Source organism: Nannobrachium achirus, assembly GCF_963921795.1.
Source record: "Nannobrachium achirus genome assembly, chromosome: 13".
Taxonomy (NCBI): Eukaryota; Metazoa; Chordata; class Actinopteri; order Myctophiformes; family Myctophidae; genus Nannobrachium; species Nannobrachium achirus.
In genome coordinates this window covers 64,673,138-64,696,858 of record NC_137833.1, presented here as the reverse complement: position 1 = coordinate 64,696,858, position 23,721 = coordinate 64,673,138, and the positions used below count along the sequence as shown (strand labels likewise).

The following is a 23,721-nucleotide window of genomic DNA, read 5'->3' as shown; positions in this document are numbered from 1 at the left end:
GATACTAACTGTGGGGTGCTACACTAACATTAACTGGTTCATGGCTGATACTAACTGTGGGGTGCTACACTAACATTAACTGGTTCATGGCTGATACTAACTGTGGGGTGCTACACTAACATTAATTGCCGTAATGCCAGTTAGCTGTGAGCAACTGACAAGAGTAAGTAGATATGAGCAACTTGTAGCTGCTGATGCTTCCATGCTAACATTAACTATTTGTTGTTAACACATAGTTAACTCATTGAATGCCCTTTTCAAGATGGCCGCCAAGTACCAGGATGCCACGTTCCTAAATTTCTAGTGCACGGATCAAAATCGTGCACGCCCATGCACCATATATGCACCATATGTGTAGTACTTTTTAACAGCTTTCAAACAAAAAAATCCGCTTGGAAATCCGTTCAGGCATTCATGAGATAGAAGCCTTCAAAGTCAGACAAAACAAACACTGCCACGTTCCTAAATTTCTAGTGCACGGATACATTTTTAGTGCACGTTAGTGCATGGATCGTGCACGCCCATGCACCATATATGCACCATATGTGTAGTACTTTTTAACAGCTTTCAAACAAAAAAATCCGCTTGGAAATCCGTTCAGGCATTCATGAGATACAAGCCTTCAAAGTCAGACAAAACAAACATTTTGCCATTTTGAAAGATGTGTTTGTTATGGGGCTAAACATGCAATTTCGCGATTGCGATCATGCCTAATACATTTTAGGCATTTTTGGAAATTTTTTTATAAAAAAAAAAAAAAAAAAATTCAAAATGGCTGCCAACTCGGGAAACTCGGGCTGTGGCAGCCTGGGAGTACTGTAATAACTCGGGAAACTCGGGCCTTGGCAGTCAATGAGTTAATATGAGGCAGAGCAAGCACTGCACAGATCTCTTCTCTTTAGCCTGCCGGGAGAGGCGCAGAATTTGGGCGAAAGGGACGGATTCAAATCTCCCGGCTGAATAAAAGCGGGAGATCCTATTGGCCCTAACGTCACAAGATTTAGAGCGACGCCCCTTACACTCTGGTTGGTTACGGTTGACTCCCACTCCCTATGCCTGACATTTCAACACGTTAGCCCAGGTTTTTCTTTTTGAGCTGAAGGAGAATGAAAAGCCTGGGTTCCTGAGGCTACTGTCTCTTCCACAACAAAACAAATGCTGTCCTTTGAGGAGCACAACACTAACCCCTCCTACCTTTGATCCAGGAAGCCTCTCCAAAGCAGACATGTGGAGGGAGGTGACAACACTAACTCATCTTACCTTTGATCCAGGAAGCCCCTCCAAAGCAAACATGTGGAGGGAGGTGACCGGAGTGAGGGACAAGATGCACAGCCTGGCCATGTCTGTGGTGCAGCTGAAAGAGAGGCTGGCTGCCAGCAACAACCAGGTGCAGGATCTCACCCAGAAAAATGCAGGTATTGACTGATATATTGACTGACTGACTGAATGGCTGGCTGGCTGACTGACTGACTGGCTGCGTGAACGATAGTCAGTCAGTCAGACAGACAGACAGACAGACAGACAGACAGACAGACAGACAGACAGACAGACAGACAGACAGACAGACAGACATACAGTATACACCTTCTCCTCTCTGCCTGTTTCGGTCAAAGAAGGCTAAATCCATTAGAGAGAGACTGCCTCTGCGGGGACTGCCCATAAGTCCGAAGGTTCATTAGTCCGAAGATTCATTAGTCCGAAGGTTCATTAGTCCGAATTTAGTTAGGGTTACTGAGGTTAAGGTTAGGGTTTGATTGAGGTTGGTTAGAGTTAGGCATAGTATTCTTAACAAATTCGGACTAATGAACCTTCGGACTAATGAACCTTCGGACCAATGCCATGGCACCGCCTGTGCGTGCGTGAATGAGCATGCTCCAGTGTTTTTTTGTTTTTTTTTAATTTTTTTTTTATAATAAATACTTCCATTATTTACTTAAAGTTATACTTTGTACTTTTTTTAATAAAACAAATCTTAAAATTGTCCTAACTATTAAATCGCTAAAGTTTTAGAACACCCACTCCGTTAATTTCAGCCCCAAAAGCCTTTTCTTTATATGTTTTCTACATAGCCTTGACAGGGGCTGTATTTCCCGGCAAAATGATGTCATCTCCTACATGATACACTACCGGCCAATCACAGCGTAGATCATACACCACCGGTCTCTTCAGGAAGTAGCTTCCCTCAGCAACTGTGTTTACATTGGTGAAGGAATCTTGATTGCTACTCCCTCAATCCTGGTCTAAAAATGACGGGAGACGGCTCTACGGACGCGTATCGGCGAGGCGGAGGTGGTCGCGGCGGCCGGGGTGGTCCACGGACCCCCGTTCTGGTGGTCCGCGGCGACTCCGGGCGAAAAACGGCCGAAATAAGCAATACCGCTACTGACCACTAGTTGAGCAGCTTCCACAGTACAGCTTTAAGCAAAAGTATCAATACTGCAATGTAGATGTACTCTGTTACAATTAGCCATAGAAGTCCAGTATTCAAAATGTACTTGAGTAAAAGTACAAAAGTATTGGTATCAAAATGTACTTAAAGTACCAAAAGTACTCATTATGCAGAATGTCCCATTTACAGTTTTCAAATGTACCGTATAACAATAGCAGATCGTTTACATTGTTTTTTTTCAAATGGCCATGTCAACATGTCTGTATACTGAATTGGTTAATGTATGTTTTATAATAACTAGAAGCTCGGCCGCCCGACCTGGCCAACTCGGGAATGATGTAAATAGGGAATGAATGCGCCACCCTTTAATGCAAACCCCATTATACCTGTTGTCGTACAACCTGTTTTGACCATCTGTTTGCCTGTGTCCATTTATGCCCATATATGGAGATCTCTGTATCTGTATCTGTATCTGTCTGTCTGTGTCCCTTTTATGCCCATATATGGAGATCTCTGCTCTTTGGGCGGCCAAGCGTCTAGTCGGGTGCCGGCCTACTCGGGAACGATGTAAATAGGGAATGAATGCCCCACCCTTTAATGCAAACCCCCATTATAACTTTTGTCATAGGACCTGTTTTGACCATCTGTTTGCGTGTCCATTTAGGCCCATATATGGAGATATCATGCCCATATATGGAGATATCTGAATGTCTGCGTTCATTTTATGCCCATATATGGAGATCTCTGCTCTTTGGGCCAAGCGTCTAGTTGGGTGCCGGCCTACTCGGGAACGATGTAAATAGGGAATGAATGCCCCACCCTTTAATGCAAACCCCATTATAACTGTTGTCATAGGACCCGTTTTGACCATCTGTTTGCGTGTGTCCATTTATGCCCATATATGGAGATATCATGCCCATATATGGAGATATCTGAATGTCTGCGTCCATTTTATGCTGAATGCGCCACCCTTTAATGCAAACCCCATTATACCTGTTGTCATACAACCTGTTTTGACCATCTGTTTGCCTGTGTCCATTTATGCCCATATATGGAGATCTCTGTATCTGTATCTGTCTGTCTGTGTCCCTTTTATGGAAATATATGGAGATCTCTGCGCTTTGGGCGGCCAAGCGTCTAGTCGGGTGCCGGCCTACTCGGGAACGATGTAAATAGGGAATGAATGCCCACCCTTTATTGCAAACCCCATTATAACTTATGGAGATATCATGCCCATATCACAGATTGCGTTAGACCGGTAATTGCCGGTTTTGACCGTTTTTTTATGATCAAGACTGGAAAATAAAATTCCTTCCGGACATTCTGACCGATTGAAAAACCAATGGTCATGTATTATTATCGCTGTCTGCACAGGCTGCCTCTCTCTCTGTCTCTCTCTCTCTCTCTCTCGCTCGCTCGCTCGCCCGCCTTCTCTCTCTCGCTTGCTCGCTCGCTCGCCCGCCCGCTCTCTCTCTCTCTCTCTCTCTCTCTCTCTCTCTCTCGCTCACTCGCTCCCTCACTTGCTCATTTCAGTGTCAGTTTGCGACGCACTGCATGTAAAGCCATGGGAATTAAGAAATGCACGCACGGTCAGCAATCAACCCATAAGTTCTTTATGAGGAGATGGAGTGGAGACAGTAGGAAGAGCCTTTTCAACTCTCCAAAAGTTGCATAACATGCGCACGGACGCACTGTCTGTCTGTGTCACCACTCGACAGTGAGTATTGGATTCATTGCTGGCCAGATGAATCCATCAACCTTATGAAGCAATTGATATTTTTCAATATTCTTAAGTCAAGACATGGTTGTACTGTTGGCGTCAAAGATGATGCAACAGAAAGACCTTGTTGTGAAAGCAGTGTGCCACATGCAGACAGCCTGCGCGATTAGTCCAATATATAATTAATTCCCTTATGCAAGATTGAATCGTTTTTTTTCTTTCTTTCTTTCTTTTTAGCCTACTTTTTCCATTCAATTCGTTTTCAGTCCCAACTATGCAGTGAGTAGGCCTAATACTTCAACTGTTGCTATTGGCTTTTTGTGCACCTGCTTGTAATTTAAAATGTCCGGTATTTTCTTCAGATGTCCGGTAAATTTTTATCATGCTTGTCACAGTGACCGGCTGTTAAAAATCCTAGCGCGACCTCTGGCCCATGTATGGAGATATCTGAATGTCTGCGTCCATTTTATGCCCATATATGGAGATCTCTGCTCTTTGGGCGGCCAAGCGTCTAGTCGGGTGCCGGCCTACTCGGGAACAATGTAAATAGAGAATGAATGCCCCACCCTTTAATGCAAACCCCATCATAACTGTTGTCATAGGACCCGTTTTGACCATCTGTTTGCGTGTGTCCATTTATGCCCATATATGGAGATAGCATGCCCATATATGGAGATATCTGAATGTCTGCGTCCATTTTATGCCCATATATGGAGATCTCTGTATCTGCTTGTCTGAGTCCCTTTTATGCCCATATATGGAGATCTCTCCCCTTCGAGTGGCCAATCGTCCAGTCGGGGACCGGCCTACTCGAGAACAATGTAAATATGGAAAGAATGCCCCACCCTTTAACGCAAACCCCATTTATCTGTTTGCTTGTGTCCATTTATGCCCATATATGGAGATATATTTCTGTCTGCGTCCATTGTATGCCCATATATGGATATCTCTGTATCTGTCTGTCTTCATCTTGAGCAGTAATACGCAGCCTGCTTGCTTTTCTTGAGCAGTAATACGCAGCCTGCTCGCTTTGCCACCCATGGGGAATGATGCCCTTCTGGTTGTTAGGCAATACCCATCATGCCCGTTGTTCAGTTGGCGTACGTGATGTCAGAGCCCTTTATGATGTGATGTCACAATGAGTCGGCGCTTGTGCCGATTTCCTCCGGAACAGACTGATGTCAACATCAGCTCTGCATAAGGATATTCCTAACGTTTCGCGCCGTTTCTGGAAAATCGTTCATCGGGTCGGGTCGAGGCCGGGCACTGCACTCCGCGCTGCGGCGGGGAACGCGCGTGCCGAATCTGAAGCCGGTGGGACGAACGGTTCTCGAGATACGCGGATTACATACACACAGACAGACTCACAGAGACTTCTCGCATTTATAGATAGATAATAATAATCAAAATCTTCAAAGTAACTCAGTTTTGAAATACATGTTGTGGGGTAAAAGTACTATATTTGGATCCAAGATGTAGTGGAGTACAAGTATAGTGTAAATTGGTATTACTTAAGTATAGTACAAATAACTCAAATGTACAGGGGCTTAACACATCGGATGCCCACGTGATCTCTGACGTCTAATTTGCTGGTGCCCATGGCAACGCGTCATTTTACCTACCGGCGAGAGTACTGGCGAGAAAAGTAATCCGAGTAAATGTAATCCGAGTATGTCCTGTTTATTTCGCGAAAATCTTTTCTTTCAGTCAGGACCGTTTTTTATAATTTCTAAGCCACAGTGTTTGTGTTACGGCATGTAGAAGAGGCTGCCGTTTTGAGAAAAAATTAAAAAAGGAAGGGAATCCGGAGAAAACAGCACTTTTGTGCAGCCGGTAAACAGGAAGTCAACGAGCCACACAGCACGTCCGGGTGACGTAATTGCGCGCTGCATGTTGGGAAATGGAGTTGTTTCATCACCGCGGTAGCCAAGTGCAGTAGCTACAGTACAGTATAGTTTACTGTACAACGCGTCAAACGCGTCGTTGGGCACTCGTAAAGATCAAAGAGATTGACGCGTAGACACCACGTGGGCACCCGATGTGTTAAGTACAGTACTTAATGTGAGTTTAATGTGAGTTAATTTATGCCACTGGAGTGCTGCATCGATCAAAAACAATTCACACGTCTTTACAAAACGACCGATTATCAACAGCACAAATTAACATAGGAGTTCCACTGCTGGAGCATACATAACAATGCTGCTTGTGTGTCCTGTTGAGTACTGTCATCATAGTCACAGTCAAGGAGCCAGAGTTTGTATGTTGTATTCACTCAGCTTCAGCCTATTCCTTTTGATCACCTGTAACCTGTAAGTGGATGTATGACCCATGTATGTGAGTGATCAAATAAACTAAACTAAACTAAACTAAGTAGCCTTCATTCTGTTCACATGTCGTTCTCAGCATTTGGCTCAGACTGTCGGTCACTCACTCCCAGTCCCCCCCAGGTCCCCACAATTCAATTCAATTCAATTCAACACAATTCAATTCAAAGGGCTTTGTTGGCATGAGAGAACATACATTTACATTGCCAAAGAAGAAGTGTACACAGTATAATACAATCAATCAATATACTGTAATACAATCACAATTAAATATGTACAGTTGAGATGGGTGAAAACAGTTTACATGTTTGGAGATCACTCGAAGTAGACAGTGCAGGAATGTATATGTTACAGTTTGTTTGAGGTACCAGTAAGATTGGGGTTGGACTGCTTGTTTTAGTCCACCTTATGGGCAGTCCCTCGAAGAAGCCCATGTCCCACGCTGGTGAATGCTAACCTGGTGAATGCTACAATGCCTAAACCTAACTCTTAGTGATGCGCGAGCCGCCCCGGTGCCCCCACCCGCCCGCCAACCCGCCCGCAATGGGGCGGGTGGGTCAAGGTTTCAGACTCAATTGGCGGGCGGCGGGCGGGCGGGCGGGTTATCACCACTCTCATGTGCAAAAAATAAATAAGAATAATCACCTGCTCTTATTTGCATTTTATTCTTAATACGAGTAGGCCTATAAGAATAAGAATACAACATTTTGAATACGAGCATGAGCGAGCAAGTTTTAAAATGCGCCAGAGAGGCTTGGAGCGCTCCTTGGTGCGAGGACCGTCCCAATTCCGCTCCTGCTGGGGCCGCGAACCACATTTGCCAACATTTTCGCCTTGCACTGTTTAGTTTAGTTTTTAGTTTAGTTTATTAGCACATCATATAAAACATGTAACATTATATACATGGGAACAAAATGCAGTGCGAGGAAAGGAAGAAGCCATCAGGCTTATTTGGAATCCTTCCCTTATTGGAAGAGTTAATAAAAATTACAGCTTTAAAAGTTCAATAACAATACAGTAGAAAACCACAACAGGGGCAGCTGTGCAATGAAAAGATAATAACACAGAAACTGCACAAAAGAACAAAAGACTAGAGAAAAAGAAGAAGAAAAAACATAAAGAAAACACATCAGTAAACTAAATCATGTTGACTACAGTTAGGACGAAATAAGATATAGCTTTAGATGTTTTTTGAATACTGGCAAGGATATTGCTAACTTCAGTGAAGCATCTAGACAGTTCCACAAATGAGGGCCTCTAAATTTGATAAATGATTGATGTTTTGAAGTACGACAAAGAGGTAAATCAAAATCATCCCTTTGCCTTGTGGGGTAGGAGTGAATGTCAGAAGTTAACTGAAAAAAATTATGAAAAGAAAATGGAATGTCTTGTTTGCATTTTTTAAATTTAAACATAAACAAACAGGTTTGTAGAATATTTATTTTGTCAATAGGCAATAATGAATATTTCATGAAGAGAGGAGCAGATGGCTCATATCTATTTGACTGAGAAATCATTCTCACAAACCTTTTTTGAATGATCAGAATTTGTGTTAAAAATGATGGACATGTTGCAGCCCAAACAATATTACAGTAACTAATATGTGGGAAAATTAAGCTATAATAAAGCGTTAAATGGGACGAAGGAAGAACAAATGGACAGATTTTTCTCAATATACCAAGCATCTGGTCACTGTTGCGCACATAGCAGCCAGTCAGACACACAACATGAGCAGAGGAGAATGCGCAAACAATTCAGCGCGTGTCGCTGATCAGGATTTCACTTAAATGTCTCTGTCATCCACACAAGTCTGTATATAAATACTTTGTGTCAGTCAAGTTATATAACCAGCCAGTCAACGGATACGATTTGAAACAACTTTCGCTAGTGAGACAGATTTTTATACTGAATGAACCACGCTCACCTCGAGTCGCTCCCATCTCTCCAATCTGGCGATTAATCAATAACCAACAGGATTTAATATTGTCCGTCTTTTGCTGTCTGTTTGAAGTGCGAGGCGCGGTATAAATATGATTGACATAAAACCTGAAACGCCATTCTTACCCTGACGATGCCCTCGCGATTTAGAGAGAATGAATGTCTTTATGCTGTCAAATAGGCTAAACCCAGAATTTGAACACCACGTTTGTTTATTTAGCCTATGACAATATTGTGCTACTGTAGACCTTTCTGTAAAGCGACTTTGGGTACTTAGAAGAGCCATATATAAAGATGAGCTATTGTGGAGATGATATACCATCTTTTTTTTTAAATGTGGGTTGCGGGGCGGGCGGATTCGTTGATTTGTAGATTGTTCTGCGGCGCGGGCGGGCGGGTTACGTTCCGTGCGGGCTGTGGGCGGTGGGGGCTATGAAAAAGACTGACCCGCGCATCACTACTAACCCCCCTAACCTCAGCAAAACTATGCCTAAACCTAACCCTAATCCTAACCCTAACCTCAGTAAAACTATGCCTAAACCTAACACTAACCCTAACCTCAGTAAAACTATGCCTAAACCTAACCCTAACCTCAGTAAAACTATGCCTAAACCTAACACTAACCCTAACCTCAGTAAAACTATGCCTAAACCTAAACCTAATCCTAACCCTAACCTCAGTCAAATTATTCCTAGTTCCTCAAAGGAGGCGCCGCTTGCTCCACCTTGTGCCCAAAAAAAGTGACATATACACCAGGATCAGTAGTCTTTGATATCACACACACACACACACACACACACACACACACACACACACACACACACACACACACACACACACACACACACACACACACACAGTAAACAGTCCTGCCCTCCTCACATTGTTTAGTCCAATCAGGAAGGCTGCATGTCTCTGAGGGAGAGCCGCCCTAAAGCTCACAATAAGGAAAGATGAACGGTGAATGAACCGTCTCTCTCGTCGCGTTTTGCAACTGAACGCTGTGAACGGTTGAACGGTTCTTTTCCGTATGGTGACCCGGTTCATTTTGGTCACCATAAAGAACTGGTTCATTTGAACCGTTCATTCATGACCGACACACCACTTACAGCACATGTCACCAGTGGTGGGAAAGTAAAAGTATCAATATTGCTAGAAACACTCTGTTACAAGTAAAAGTCCTGTATGCCTGATTGATTGATTGATTGATTGATTGATTGACAGAAATGGCTGCCAAATTGAGTGCCTCTGAAGAGAAGGTGTCAGAGCTGCAGACAAGACTAAATGCCAGTGAAAACCAGGTGTTGGAATTGAAGGAAGAAAGTGAAGGTACGTTTTCAGACACACACACACACACACACACACACACACACGCACGCACTCACACAATGATGTTGTATGACCTTGTTTGCTGTCACTCTGCTGTCAGGTATTGCTGTCAGGTATTGGATTGTAAAAACATTATGGGAGCCGCCATTACGAAGCGAGAGGCTCCCCCTCTCCCTCAGTTTGCACCAGTTTTGAGACAGAGAAATAGAGAAAGTAGATCCATTTTTTTAAAATACCGTTATTGTTTATGTGCGCTGAAGATAACAGAGTGTTACTGGTGCGGCTTCTGCTGCAGACACCCACGCCACCCCCCATCTGCTCAGACAGGCTCTGGTGGGGAAAAGACTCATTCAGCGGCAAAAGAGTTAATAGGACGAGAGGGGAACATATGTTGGAGGGGAGGCTCTCTCCATTCCGACGTGTCGCCACTCCGAAATTGACTTCTTATTGTCGGAGTGGCGACACTCCCATGGGGGTTCTGTTTAGGGTTAGGGTTAGAGATAGGGTTAGTGTCGGAATGGAGACATGTCGGAAAGGAGACATGTCGGAGTGGAGAGCTGCACTCATGTTGGAGGTTCATAAGTTTATTTGTGTGCTGGCAGGTTACAAATAGCATATAAGGGCCAATTCATACTCCACTTTTAAAGCAGAATTTATTTCGATTCGGTTCAGGGTGTCACAAAATCTCTGTGGCACTGAACAGCAGAATTAATGATGGTACCCTTTTCAGCTCATGGTGCTCAGTTGTCCACCCTAGAAACGAAGCTGAACACCAGTGAGACCAACATGGAGGCCAAAATGGAGACCTTGAAGACAGGTAAGCCCTTCGCTAAGCCCCTCCCCACCCCGTCCTTGTCCAATACCGTGTTAGCAACAAGTTACTAAGAGAGGAGCGCTGGAATTGACATGCTGGTTAGCTTTTTCACATGTAAATAATCCATCGTTTCAGGAGGAAAAGCTTCAGAAGTTCTCCTAAATCTAGTAAACAACATCTAGTAAACCTGTAGTATGCATTGGAGAAATGTGCATGACATTATTTCAATAACACGGGGGGATGTTGTGAGGGAGAAATAGCCCTGAGACTATTCGGTCGTATTCACTGGCGGAACAAGTCAGAACCAGACCGGTAAGCAAGCCACAATGATCGGGGCCCCCAATCACCACCAATCGGATTGGATTAAAAAGTGTCTACTAAATGCCTAAATTGTAAATTGAAATGTCCTTGTGAACAAAGAAACAAAAAAAAAAACGCTGTGTTTTGTCTTTCTTGCCGCTAATATAGAGCTTGTGGTCTACGTCGGTTGATGTTTCGCAGAATCCTTTCCAACATAGCTAGACGATGATATTCCAGCGGTGTTGGTCCATTTCTTGGGCTAACTCTTCGAGTTTCCCACCAGCAGTATGAGGGTTTTTTTTATACCAGGACGCTTGGAAACGCTGCCAGTCTCGTTTTGGATTTATTACCCAAAAAACCTCGTTGTTGGTTCATGTTAATTTTGTTGACTAAGACTAAGACTAGACTAAAACAATTTCAGAAGACTAAACCGGACTAAATCTTAATTTATGATTTAGTCTTAAGACTAAGACTAAGCTTAAATATAAGACCAAGACTAATGGAATTAAACCCAAATACATCTTTTATCTTTACTTTTGAGAATGTAGGCACTTATCTGTTCTTTTCAAAGAGAGTAGTAGACATATGTGATTGATTCTGTTACTATATTATTGCAGAGCAGAGATTTTGTACCTGGCAGTGGCACTGTGGTACACACTAAGCATTGTAGCCTAGCCCTAGCAGGTTTACTTGAACATTAACATAAGTATCGTATTTGCTACTGTATATTAAGGTGCAATGGCATTTCAGCCAAGATGGTATTTTTTTTTTCTTTGTTCTTCTTTTTTAGAACTCAGTATTGCATTGGGACTCTTTTTTATATTGCACAGTAGAAAAATTAGTTGTTCAGAGTCATGTGGTTATATTTAGCCTGAAAGACCACACAAAAAATTGGTGGGTTATTTTATCTACCCAACCATTGAGTTATGAAATATTTAACCCATTCGGTGTTATTTGTTTGGTATTGGGTTGTTTTATGCAAACTCAAGACTTGGGTCAAAATATTTTTTTAACCCAACCATAGGGTCATAGGCGATTCTAGCCAAAAAATGCGGATATTAGCGGTTTTGTAATGTTGTTTTAGCGGATTTCTGCAGTTAATTTTGTACCCAAATGTAACACAATATAAACAAAAAAAGTGTAAAACAGGTGCTTCTTTTTCTAGACACCATGAGCATGTCTAGTATAGGATTTATTTACTTATTTTGCAGACAGAGGCAGCAAAGCCAAACATCAAGTTAATCATCATTCATCAAGCAATCAAGCAGTCATTTACAGTGTCAAATAAGCATTTCACAAAAACAAATAGTAGACACATCCTTATTACACAATGAACTGCAGCCTCCGGGTTTTGACACTTGCAAACCTTTCAATTATTTTCTGCACTTTAATTTCGTGTATTTTCTCAATCTGTAAAATGCCTATATCTGACACTCTTTTATCAGTCATGGTTGTCCGTAAATACGTTTTTAGTTGTCTCAAAGTAGAGAAACTGCGCTCAGCTGAAGCACTCGTAACTGGTATGGTGAGGTACAGTGTGTAGACGTGTTTTAATGTACCAAATGAATCAGAATTATGCATTCCCTTCTCTTGAAAAAAAGCAAGTTTCTTTTCAAACAGTGTCGTGTCCTCCATTTCTTTTTTTTTGCGCACATTCTCTTCCCTGTACATGGAAGTCATTACAGAGATTTCAGCTTTCAGAACATCTGCATCAAGAGTGTATGTTTGACATACGTCTGTCACACTTTTTTCTGAAGGGCTATCTGAGGTTACAACATCAGCAAGACACTGGAGGATATGAAATCGTTTTCAGAAAAGCGCCCCTCAAGCTGTTGTATGAGTGTGTCCAGTGTTCTATACAGAATATCACATCGGTAATAATCCGCTGCTGTGTTCGGTTCTACACGGCGGCAGAACCATTTTGGGCTTAATATAATAGGGTTTATAAAAGCATGATCTGACTGTCTTAGTCTTACCTTGGGCTGGTCAGGAGGAAATGGTTCAGTCACGCACAGTGAGACAAGAGTCCTGGCTGATAGAGCCTGAGGTCTGTGTTTTGTAGAGGAAAGTCAGGTACAAAATGATCCTCTCCATGTGATGTTTCAGGGCAAGCAGCTATATTATAATATCTACCGGTAGTCACGTCCATAGTAGTGAAGAGCTCGAACTCCATGCTTTATTTTTAACAGATGTTGTTTTCAATTTCAATACTGGCGCGTGGATATGACATCACATCAGGAGGGGAGGGGGGGGGCTGCCTGGAGCTGCCAGCCTCTATCACTACCACTAGGGGGTGTTGTTGTATTCGGTCTGAGTGGATGTAAAGTTACATTACAAAAAAAATAAAAATCAAAATGGCCGCCTGGCGGCCAGGGGTTGCACGTGCACCCTAGGACACCCCTTAAAATCGCCTATGCATAGGGTTATTAAATATTAGTTTTGCATTTGAAATGGTTGGAAAGACAGAACATGAAATTTAAATATCCGAGTGGTTGTTTGAGCTAAAACCTGTATGAAACTGTATTATGGACCAATATTTATGTAAAATATATATTTTGAAAAGCATGGGGCCCCTTTAACCAATTCATTGGGTAGAATTGACCCAGGGCTGTAATACATTTGACCCAGCAATTGGATTAAATATGTAACCCGTGGGTTAAAATTAGCAACCCATTTTGTTGGGTCAAATTAACTACTGTTGGGCTGGTCCACTATTGATCCTCGTGTTGGGTTAAAAAATAACTCAAGTTGGGTTGTTTTTAACCCATCATTTAAGACTAAAAGACTAAGACTAATTCCAAAAGACTACGACTAAAAGACTAAAAATATACTAAGACTAAAATGTTTTGATATTTAGTCGACTAGACTAAGACTAGACTAAAACAATTTCAGAAGACTAAACCAGACTAAGTCTAAATTGTATGACTTAGTCTTAAGACTAAGACTAAATCAAAAATGTCTGACAAAATTAACACTGTTTACATGACAAGTTGACAACGAATGAATTCAAGCAAAATGTGTCACGTTCCCAGCCTATATATAGGGTGCGTTCGGAAACCCGCACCGGGTGTGTGCTCAGTGTAGTGAGTGCAATGGGCGTGACGTTGGAGAGTGCGTTCAGTGTGGCTTATTTACGAACGACCAGTTTTAACAGGCATCTGAGCGCTTTTTCACTCTGAACTCTGAAGGTAAACTTTCTGAAAAGCAGCAGTTGCTAAGTATGCTAACGTAACATTGATATTGAAAGGAGATGTAATTCATAGAATTGGCATACCTGCTGTTAGTTTACACGTTAATGTGTGTGAAACTATCAAGCCCTAAACGACCAATTAAGCTGCAAATGCTGCATTTTGCGGTAATTTCCTCCATTGTTCACAGCTGAGAAGCGTTCGAGACATGGCCATGAAAACCAACCAATCAAAACACCGCACTGCCTCACCACACCGTCAAACCCCATCTTCTGAGTAGGGTTGGTGAGTGCGTGCACTCAACACACTGGTGCGCCACGCACTGGATTTCCGAACGACAACGCACCAAGTGCACCGAATAAACGAACGACAACATGGCACACCAGTGCGTTGAGTGCGCATTTCCGAACGCACCCTTAGTGTGTATTTGCCCTTCAACTATAAAATATATATTGCTTTTAATGAGACATGCATTGAATTATCGTCTGTTCGCATATTCATTGAGTCCCGCGGCACAGCCAATCGGCTGAAGTTAAATCATAATGTTTTTATTTTTTATAGCGAGGTGAAATGCCAAAAAAAAAAAGCCACCTGGAAGATGCGGGTTGGAACGTCATTTATATGGAGCATATTTCTGGACATTAACTACGGGGATGGTGATATAAAGTCGTAAAAAAATGTCTATCTATCTGCAACACAGAGCATATAACGCACCGATGGATGCGAGCGAGGCAGCGAGCGGAGTACAGAGGCACACATGGGTATGGTAGCTACCATACCTCGATTACAGGGGAAAATAATAAAATGTACTTCTTAAAATAAATTCATCGTGCCTGTAGCTAAGTATTGGCAACATGACTGGTGTCTTGCATGCGTGCCTTCACACGTGCAAGACAACAGCCATGTTGCCATACCTTTACATTTGCAGAACTGACGCTGCTGGCGGGATTAGCCGAATAGGAGGAGTAATTTTTTTTTTTTTTTTTTACATTATGAGCGAGTGTGTATTTGTGGACTCTGACTGGACAGTAACAGGTTATTCAATAATATAATAGGCTATTATACGTCTGACTGCAGTGATTCACTGCCGGCATCACACTGACTCATCCTACAAGTTTCAGCGTCTGAAAAATATCTGCAAGCTCACAACGGAGGAGAGGGAGAGAGCGATAGGAGGAAGTTTTTTTTGTTATATGAGCTGTGATGTGGTCTCTGACTGGACAGTAACAGTGGACAGGTTTCTTTTTATTCTGTCTGTCTGTCAGCATATTCATTACTCTGAAAAGTTGCTACACAGTGCAAAGTCTGTGTGAGTAGCCTAGTGGCAAAGCATTGTGATGGAGAAATCACAATAAATCACTCATTACCTTGAGTGCGCTGCCTCTGTGATGTGTCTGATGTGATTTTGAAGAATTAATCCGGTTTTTAGGTGAAAACAAAGGGAATGCATTATAGTTGGCTGAGAATGGAATACCATTTAGCTTATATTTAGCCTCATATACAACCCGGGCCTGTGAATCCCCATTCTCACAGAACCACCTGCACTAAAGGAGATACACACTGAGTCACAGAACTCAATTGACTGATAACTTCAGATATAAATATAGAAGCCTCTCAGACAGCACACACACACACACACACACACACACACACACACACACACACACACACACACACACACACATACAACTTGCCATCACCTCAGCGTTCCAGAGAGGGCTGAGAGTTTGATTCCAATTACTTTGGTGAGTTGCTACAAACTTTGTTTGGCTACAGCTAAACAGCCATGCAGTGGTTAGCTGCTAATTGGCAAAGCCTTTGAAGTCAGCACATTGCCTTTAATGTTAGCCCAAATGTTTGGCTAGTAGCATAGCAGACTGTTCCAAGCTAATCTAACTGGTTGACTACATGGGATACAGTTTACACTGTAAATAGAACTTGATTGTTTTATTTCACCAATTTAGATGGCTGTGTGCTGCTTTTATTTTGTTTTTACGCATATTTAGCCTTTAATAAAATAGGCTGCTGAGTGAGCATATTTTCATCTTCATTTCTAGTGTGTGCTGGGTTTGCCCTCTGTCTGCAACACCATTCCTGGTGTTTAGAGGAGCATTTTATTTGGATGCCATTGGTGAGAGAGAACTTTAGAGGACAACTCCTCCCTAAAACACTTCTAGGCTCATTTTCCTACTTATATTGATCCCAAAAAGACTCTCCATGGGGTCTATTAGGCACAAATGCCCCTGTTGTCCAGTTTCCCCAGCAGAACCCAGAGCTCTCATATTAAGAGTTTTAAGCCTATCGCTTTTACACTATTTGTTGTGTTCAAAAGTGATTTTGTTTTTCATGAATGTGTTACCAGTTGTCATTACAAACACATCCATGCCTTGGTTGTCCAACACAAGCCACCACACTCTCATAAATAATGTTTTGGGGGGAGCATTTGGCACAGGTGCCAATCAAAGTGACTGTACTGGCCAATCACAGGGCATATTTTCCTGGCAAAACACATAAAAGCATAACATCTGTTTAGCAGAGGGTGATGGCTTATGTGGGACAACGATGGCATGGATGTGTTTGTAATGACAACTAGTACCACATTCATGAAAAATAAAAACACTTTTGACCACAACAAATAGTGTAAAAGTGATAGGCTTAATAGGCTCAACTCTATCTTATGACAGCTGCTGGGTTCTGCTGGGGAAACTGGACAACAGGGGCATTTGTTAGACCCCATGGACAGTCTTTTTGGATCAATATAAGTAGGAAAATTAGTGTTTTAGAGAGGAGCTGTCCTTTAATACAATGCTTATTATTTTATTTTCATGATGAGAATATTGTAATGTATTTTATTATTTTTACATTTTGAGAATTTGTCAAAAGAGATTGGATTTTATTTTTGTTAATTGAGAGACACCTGTTCCGAAGAGATGCTAATTTTAATTTTTCATGTGGACCTGTATGCTTGCATACAGGTCAGGTTTTGTGCCTGGATGAGAATGTCTGGATGACTAGGTCTACCAAGGGTTGCAAGCTTCCAACCCAGGATTCGACGGATTGCATGCGAAGAGGATCTTTTTGTTTTTTTCTGTCACGATTCACTGAACTCACGATACGATTCGAATCACGATTCAAGGTTCACGATGTCACGATTTTTCAACACAAATTTATTTTCCAGAAGAATTACCCCCAAAAATCCACAATTCTTACAATTCCAGTATTTTCTTTTCTTTTAACAATACTGTTTTCTCTTTTGCTCTTTTAAATACAGTAGAACTATCAAATGACAAAAAAACAACAATTACATTTCAGTTCTCTTGCCTTCTCTTACAAGGAATCCTGTATTTTTTAGATGTTATCCTCTATACAGTAGCAAATAGCAAATGACAGAAAAGTGTAAACTTATCAATTCTTAAATGTCAAATCCTGTTATTTTTTTAAACTCTTACCCTCTTTTCAATAGCCTACTGTATCAAAGAATGCCTTTTTCCTGTGTTACATAGCAAGCCAACTGTACTGTAAGCCAGGCACAAACTAAGGCATAACAACAACTCTTACCCTCTTTTCAAAATCAATACTGCATCAAAGTCAAGACCTACACTGTAAGCCCGAATTAGTAACCAATACTCAAAAGTTTTGAGGGAATCATTTGCCTCAAATATTTTGAGTTAATAAACTCAAAAGTCAGACGTATTCAGAACTTATACTTTTTAGTTACATGTACTATGTGTCAGTTATCAGAACTTTAAAAAATAGAGTTAATTGTACTTATATATTACAGTTATATGTACCATGTGTCAGTTATCAGAACTTTAAAAAATAGAGTTAATTGTACTTATATATTTCAGTTATATGTACCATGTGTCAGTTATCAGAACTTTAAAAAATAGAGTTAATTGTACTTATATATTTCAGTTATATGTACCATGTGTCAGTTATCAGAACTTTAAAAAATAGAGTTACTTGTACTTATACATTTCACTTACACTACCATGTGTCAGTTATCAGAACTTAAAAAAATAGAGTTACTTGTACTTGTATATTTCACTTTCATGTACCATGGATCAGTAATCAGAACTTATAAATGAGTTACTTGTACTTCATCAATTACCATGAAACAATTATATTAGAGCTTTTAATTATATCAACTCAAAAAGCAGAAATTCAACTTCCATGAAATGAATTTATTTAATATTTTTAACAGTGCCATCATTTAAACAAGTCATTTTTAAAACTTTTTAACAGTGACATCATTCAAACAAGTCATTTTTTAAACTTTTTAAATACCAATGACCTCTTCCACACAAAAATAAACTGACAAAAATAATAAACTGAAAAAGCAAATAAAGATACAATGTATAAAAGTTTCCAGTGCTTGGTAATACCCGAGGCATAGTGTATGCATTAAATTGCAACAATCAATTCTGTCCAAACACATGTAATGACCACAGCATAAAAGCTATAAAAACATGCCTTCAGGCCAGTTTATGTAAACGTGTGGTTAACTTTATAAAAATTATTTACACAAAAAGTGCAAAGTACTTTTCTTTAAACAGTTACATTCACGAGCAGATCGTTATCAAACAACTGTCTGCATAAATCTACTACACAATTGAACAGAGCGTTGCAGTCTGCTTAACTGGTTGCTACCACTGTTTGTCGTGTGTCTCTGTGTCTGCCTCTGTCTGTCTGTCCGTCTCTGTCTATGTGTCTGTGTGTGTGTGTCTCGGTGTCTGCCTCTGTCTGTCTGTCCGTCTCTGTGTGTGTGTCTCTGTGTGTCTCTGTGTTTGCCTCTGTCTGTCCGTCTCTGTGTCTGTCTATGTGTCTGTGTCTGTGTGTGTGTCTCTGTGTCTGTCTGTGTCTTGGTCACAGCGCTGTTGCGCAAGTATACTACAGTTACACACACATGAGCACTAACCAGTGCAATGACAATCCTACACCTTGGCCATTGAGCAGTTGGAAATTAAGTTGCAATGATTAGCTTTCCCATCCATGGGATGGAAAAGAAAACCTTGCATGATCATCTGATGTCCTCTGAACTCTAGGGATATGCCCCACACAAGAAATAATCTACGGGTTGGAACGTCATTTATATGGAGCATATTTCTGGACATTAACTACGGGGATGGTGATATAAAGTCGTAAAAAAATGTCTATCTATCTGCAACACAGAGCATATAACGCACCGATGGATGCGAGCGAGGCAGCGAGCGGAGTACAGAGGCACACATGGGTATGGTAGCTACCATACCTCGATTACAGGGGAAAATAATAAAATGTACTTCTTAAAATAAATTCATCGTGCCTGTAGCTAAGTATTGGCAACATGACTGGTGTCTTGCATGCGTGCCTTCACACGTGCAAGACAACAGCCATGTTGCCATACCTTTACATTTGCAGAACTGACGCTGCTGGCGGGATTAGCCGAATAGGAGGAGTAATTTTTTTTTTTTTTTTTACATTATGAGCGAGTGTGTATTTGTGGACTCTGACTGGACAGTAACAGGTTATTCAATAATATAATAGGCTATTATACGTCTGACTGCAGTGATTCACTGCCGGCATCACACTGACTCATCCTACAAGTTTCAGCGTCTGAAAAATATCTGCAAGCTCACAACGGAGGAGAGGGAGAGAGCGATAGGAGGAAGTTTTTTTTTGTTATATGAGCTGTGATGTGGTCTCTGACTGGACAGTAACAGTGGACAGGTTTCTTTTTATTCTGTCTGTCTGTCTGTCAGCATATTCATTACTCTGAAAAGTTGCTACACAGTGCAAAGTCTGTGTGAGTAGCCTAGTGGCAAAGCATTGTGATGGAGAAATCACAATAAATCACTCATTACCTTGAGTGCGCTGCCTCTGTGATGTGTCTGATGTGATTTTGAAGAATTAATCCGGTTTTTAGGTGAAAACAAAGGGAATGCATTATAGTTGGCTGAGAATGGAATACCATTTAGCTTATATTTAGCCTCATATACAACCCGGGCCTGTGAATCCCCATTCTCACAGAACCACCTGCACTAAAGGAGATACACACTGAGTCACAGAACTCAATTGACTGATAACTTCAGATATAAATATAGAAGCCTCTCAGACAGCACACACACACACACACACACACACACACACACACACACACACACACACACACACACACACACACACACACACACACACACACACACACACACATACAACTTGCCATCACCTCAGCGTTCCAGAGAGGGCTGAGAGTTTGATTCCAATTACTTTGGTGAGTTGCTACAAACTTTGTTTGGCTACAGCTAAACAGCCATGCAGTGGTTAGGTGCTAATTGGCAAAGCCTTTGAAGTCAGCGCATTGCCTTTGATGTTAGCCCAAATGTTTGGCTAGTAGCATAGCAGACTGTTCCAAGCTAATCTAACTGGTTGACTACATGGGATACAGTTTACACTGTAAATAGAACTTGATTGTTTTATTTCACCAATTTAGATGGCTGTGTGCTGCTTTTATTTTGTTTTTACGCATATTTAGCCTTTAATAAAATAGGCTGCTGAGTGAGCATATTTTCATCTTCATTTCTAGTGTGTGCTGGGTTTGCCCTCTGTCTGCAACACCATTCCTGGTGTTTAGAGGAGCATTTTATTTGGATGCCATTGGTGAGAGAGAACTTTAGAGGACAACTCCTCCCTAAAACATTTTCCTACTTATATTGATCCCAAAAAGACTCTCCATGGGGTCTATTAGGCACAAATGCCCCTGTTGTCCAGTTTCCCCAGCAGAACCCAGAGCTCTCATATTATAGAGTTATAAGCCTATCGCTTTTACACTATTTGTTGTGTTCAAAAGTGATTTTGTTTTTCATGAATGTGTTACCAGTTGTCATTACAAACACATCCATGCCTTGGTTGTCCAACACAAGCCACCACACTCTCATAAATAATGTTTTGGGGGGAGCATTTGGCACAGGTGCCAATCAAAGTGACTGTACTGGCCAATCACAGGGCATATTTTCCTGGCAAAACACATAAAAGCATAACATCTGTTTAGCAGAGGGTGATGGCTTATGTGGGACAACGATGGCATGGATGTGTTTGTAATGACAACTAGTACCACATTCATGAAAAATAAAAACACTTTTGACCACAACAAATAGTGTAAAAGTGATAGGCTTAATAGGCTCAACTCTATCTTATGACAGCTGCTGGGTTCTACTGGGGAAACTGGACAACAGGGGCATTTGTTAGACCCCATGGACAGTCTTTTTGGATCAATATAAGTAGGAAAATTAGTGTTTTAGAGAGGAGCTGTACTTTAATACAATGCATATTATTTTATTTTCATGATGAGAATATTGTAATGTATTTTATTATTTTTACATTTTGAGAATTTGTCAAAAGAGATTGCATTTTATTTTTGTTAATTGAGAGACACCTGTTCCGAAGAGATGCTAATTTTAATTTTTCATGTGGTCCTGTATGCTTGCATACAGGTCAGGTTTTGTGCCTGGATGAGAATGTCTGGATGACTAGGTCTACCAAGGGTTGCAAGCTTCCAACCCAGGATTCGACGGATTGCATGCGAAGAGGATCTTTTTGTTTTTTGTCACGATTCACTCAACTCACGATACGATTCGAATCACGATTCAAGGTTCACGATGTCACGATTTTTCAACACAAATTTATTTTCCAGAAAAATTACCCCCAAAAATCCACAATTCTTACAATTCCAGTATTTTCTTTTCTTTTAACAATACTGTTTTCTCTTATGCTCTTTTCAATACAGTAGAACTATCAAATGACAAAAAAACAACAATTACATTTCAGTTCTCTTGCCTTCTCTTACAAGGAATCCTGTATTTTTTAGATGTTATCCTCTATACAGTAGCAAATAGCAAATGACAGAAAAGTGTAAACTTATCAATTCTTAAATGTCAAATCCGGCCGGACTACACCAAAAAATGCGTGCATACGCGCGTACTGTCCGTGAAGACGCTCGCGTATGCGTAAACGCTCCAGGCTACACCAAGGAGGGAGTATATGTGAGGAAGACCAGATAGTCTGTGTACAAAACGTATACGCGTGCTTAAAAAATAGAACCGATCCTATTTTTAGGGAATGCGTATCCGTGGTTCGCGCTATCCGTACGCCTGGTGTAGCCGGCTGAATTGATATACATTGGATCTATCCAAAACGCGCATACGCGCGCACAACCCGCATACGCACGCATACGCACTGACGCGCGCGAAACGGCTTGGTGTAGTCCGGCCGTAACGTGGCACGCTGGCACAACGAGCGGCAGCTTTGAGTGAGTGAGTGAGTGAGTGAGTGAGTGAGTGAGCGAGTGAGCCTTTCTGCTGTAGCTGCCTGAGTAGACGTTGAACACGCAGAAACGCTGAAAGAAGGAATGGAATTTAACTTGAGCGTTCCCTTTGGTCGAATCGTGATTCGTTTTTTAAAACATTGATTCGAATCGTCCCCTAATTAAATCGATTTAAATTTAAATTGTTTCATGAATCTTGACAGGCCTAGTTTTTTTCCCTTATACTCATACAGTAGAACTGAACTGAACACAGAGCTGAACTCTGCACCTTACACCTCCCTTTACACCACACTTCACAGTGCAGTTTGATATCAGTGGACTCAAACACATACAGTACACACACCTCTGTGGTACAGTACCCATTGGGTTAATTGACTGGGATTTGAAATGCATTGTTCATGTGACTTGAGAATAATTGTGAATTCATTTAATTCTGTATTTGGGTATAAGAGTTCATGGATTATTAATTCATAATTTAAAATACTTTCCATACAGTTAAAAGGATATTTACAATTTAAAAGATAAATAAATAGGAGTTAAAAAGATAAATAGTATCTACAGTTAAAAAGGGTACTAACTAAAAGGATACTTACCAGGGTGCACCCGCAGATAAAACTCATAGATCAAAACTCATAGATCAAAACCCATAGGATTCAAAGCCTGAACTTGAAGGGTATTTCATTCAAAATATTTTAAGGGTTTAACCTGAAAGGTTATATTGGTTTCATTTGATACCACGTGGTGACTACCAGTTATGCATTCGCTATTGAGCTCATTTGTATGTCTGTGTCTGTTGTTTATGTGTTTTTGGTACCATTCCCTATTTCTATTTCTACAAGCTAGCTTCTTTATTATTGATACATACTGGTCTGGTCTTAATTGTTTACTCATTTAATGCTCCCAGAGTCAAACCTAATGGCCGGACTACACCAAGCCGTTTCGCGCGCGTCAGTGCGTATGCGTGCGTATGCGGGGCGCGCGCGCGTATGCACGTTTTGGATAGATCCAATGTATATCAATTCAGCCGGCTACACCAGGCGTACGGATAGCGCGAACCACGGATACGCATACCCTAAAAATAGGATCGGTTCTATTTCTTAAGCACGCGAGCGTCTTCACGGACAGTACACGCGTATGTGCGAATTTATTGGTGTAGTCCGGCCGTTACCCGTTTACTAGTCCAGGATTAACGCCTTATCTGGTAGTGGTCGTTGCATGTCTATTACACAGGTGTTACATGTTACATACAGGTTTTAGATTTTTGGCATGGTGTTAGGTATGGCCATAAGGTTTTCAAAAAACATTACAAACAAGTCGGGCTTGCCCCCTAGTGGTCTGTTGCAATTACTCCAATATTAAATAGGTCAGTATATGGTTGAAACCCTAAATAATTGATGGAAGAGATTTTTCAATGGAT

At 41.2% G+C, this 23,721-nt stretch overlaps 1 protein-coding gene across 1 annotated transcript in view; it reads left to right on the top strand.

Moving 5' to 3' along the window:
* The window catches only part of LOC308296554 (cerebellin-1-like), a 40,677-nt gene that overhangs the window by 5,536 nt on the left and 11,420 nt on the right, over positions 1–23,721 (top strand). Inside the window, exon 3 of the mRNA XM_080739850.1 lies at positions 10,431–10,517. Within this exon, the coding sequence (XP_080595976.1) occupies positions 10,431–10,517 (87 nt within the window). The remainder of the gene's footprint in view (positions 1–10,430; positions 10,518–23,721) is intronic.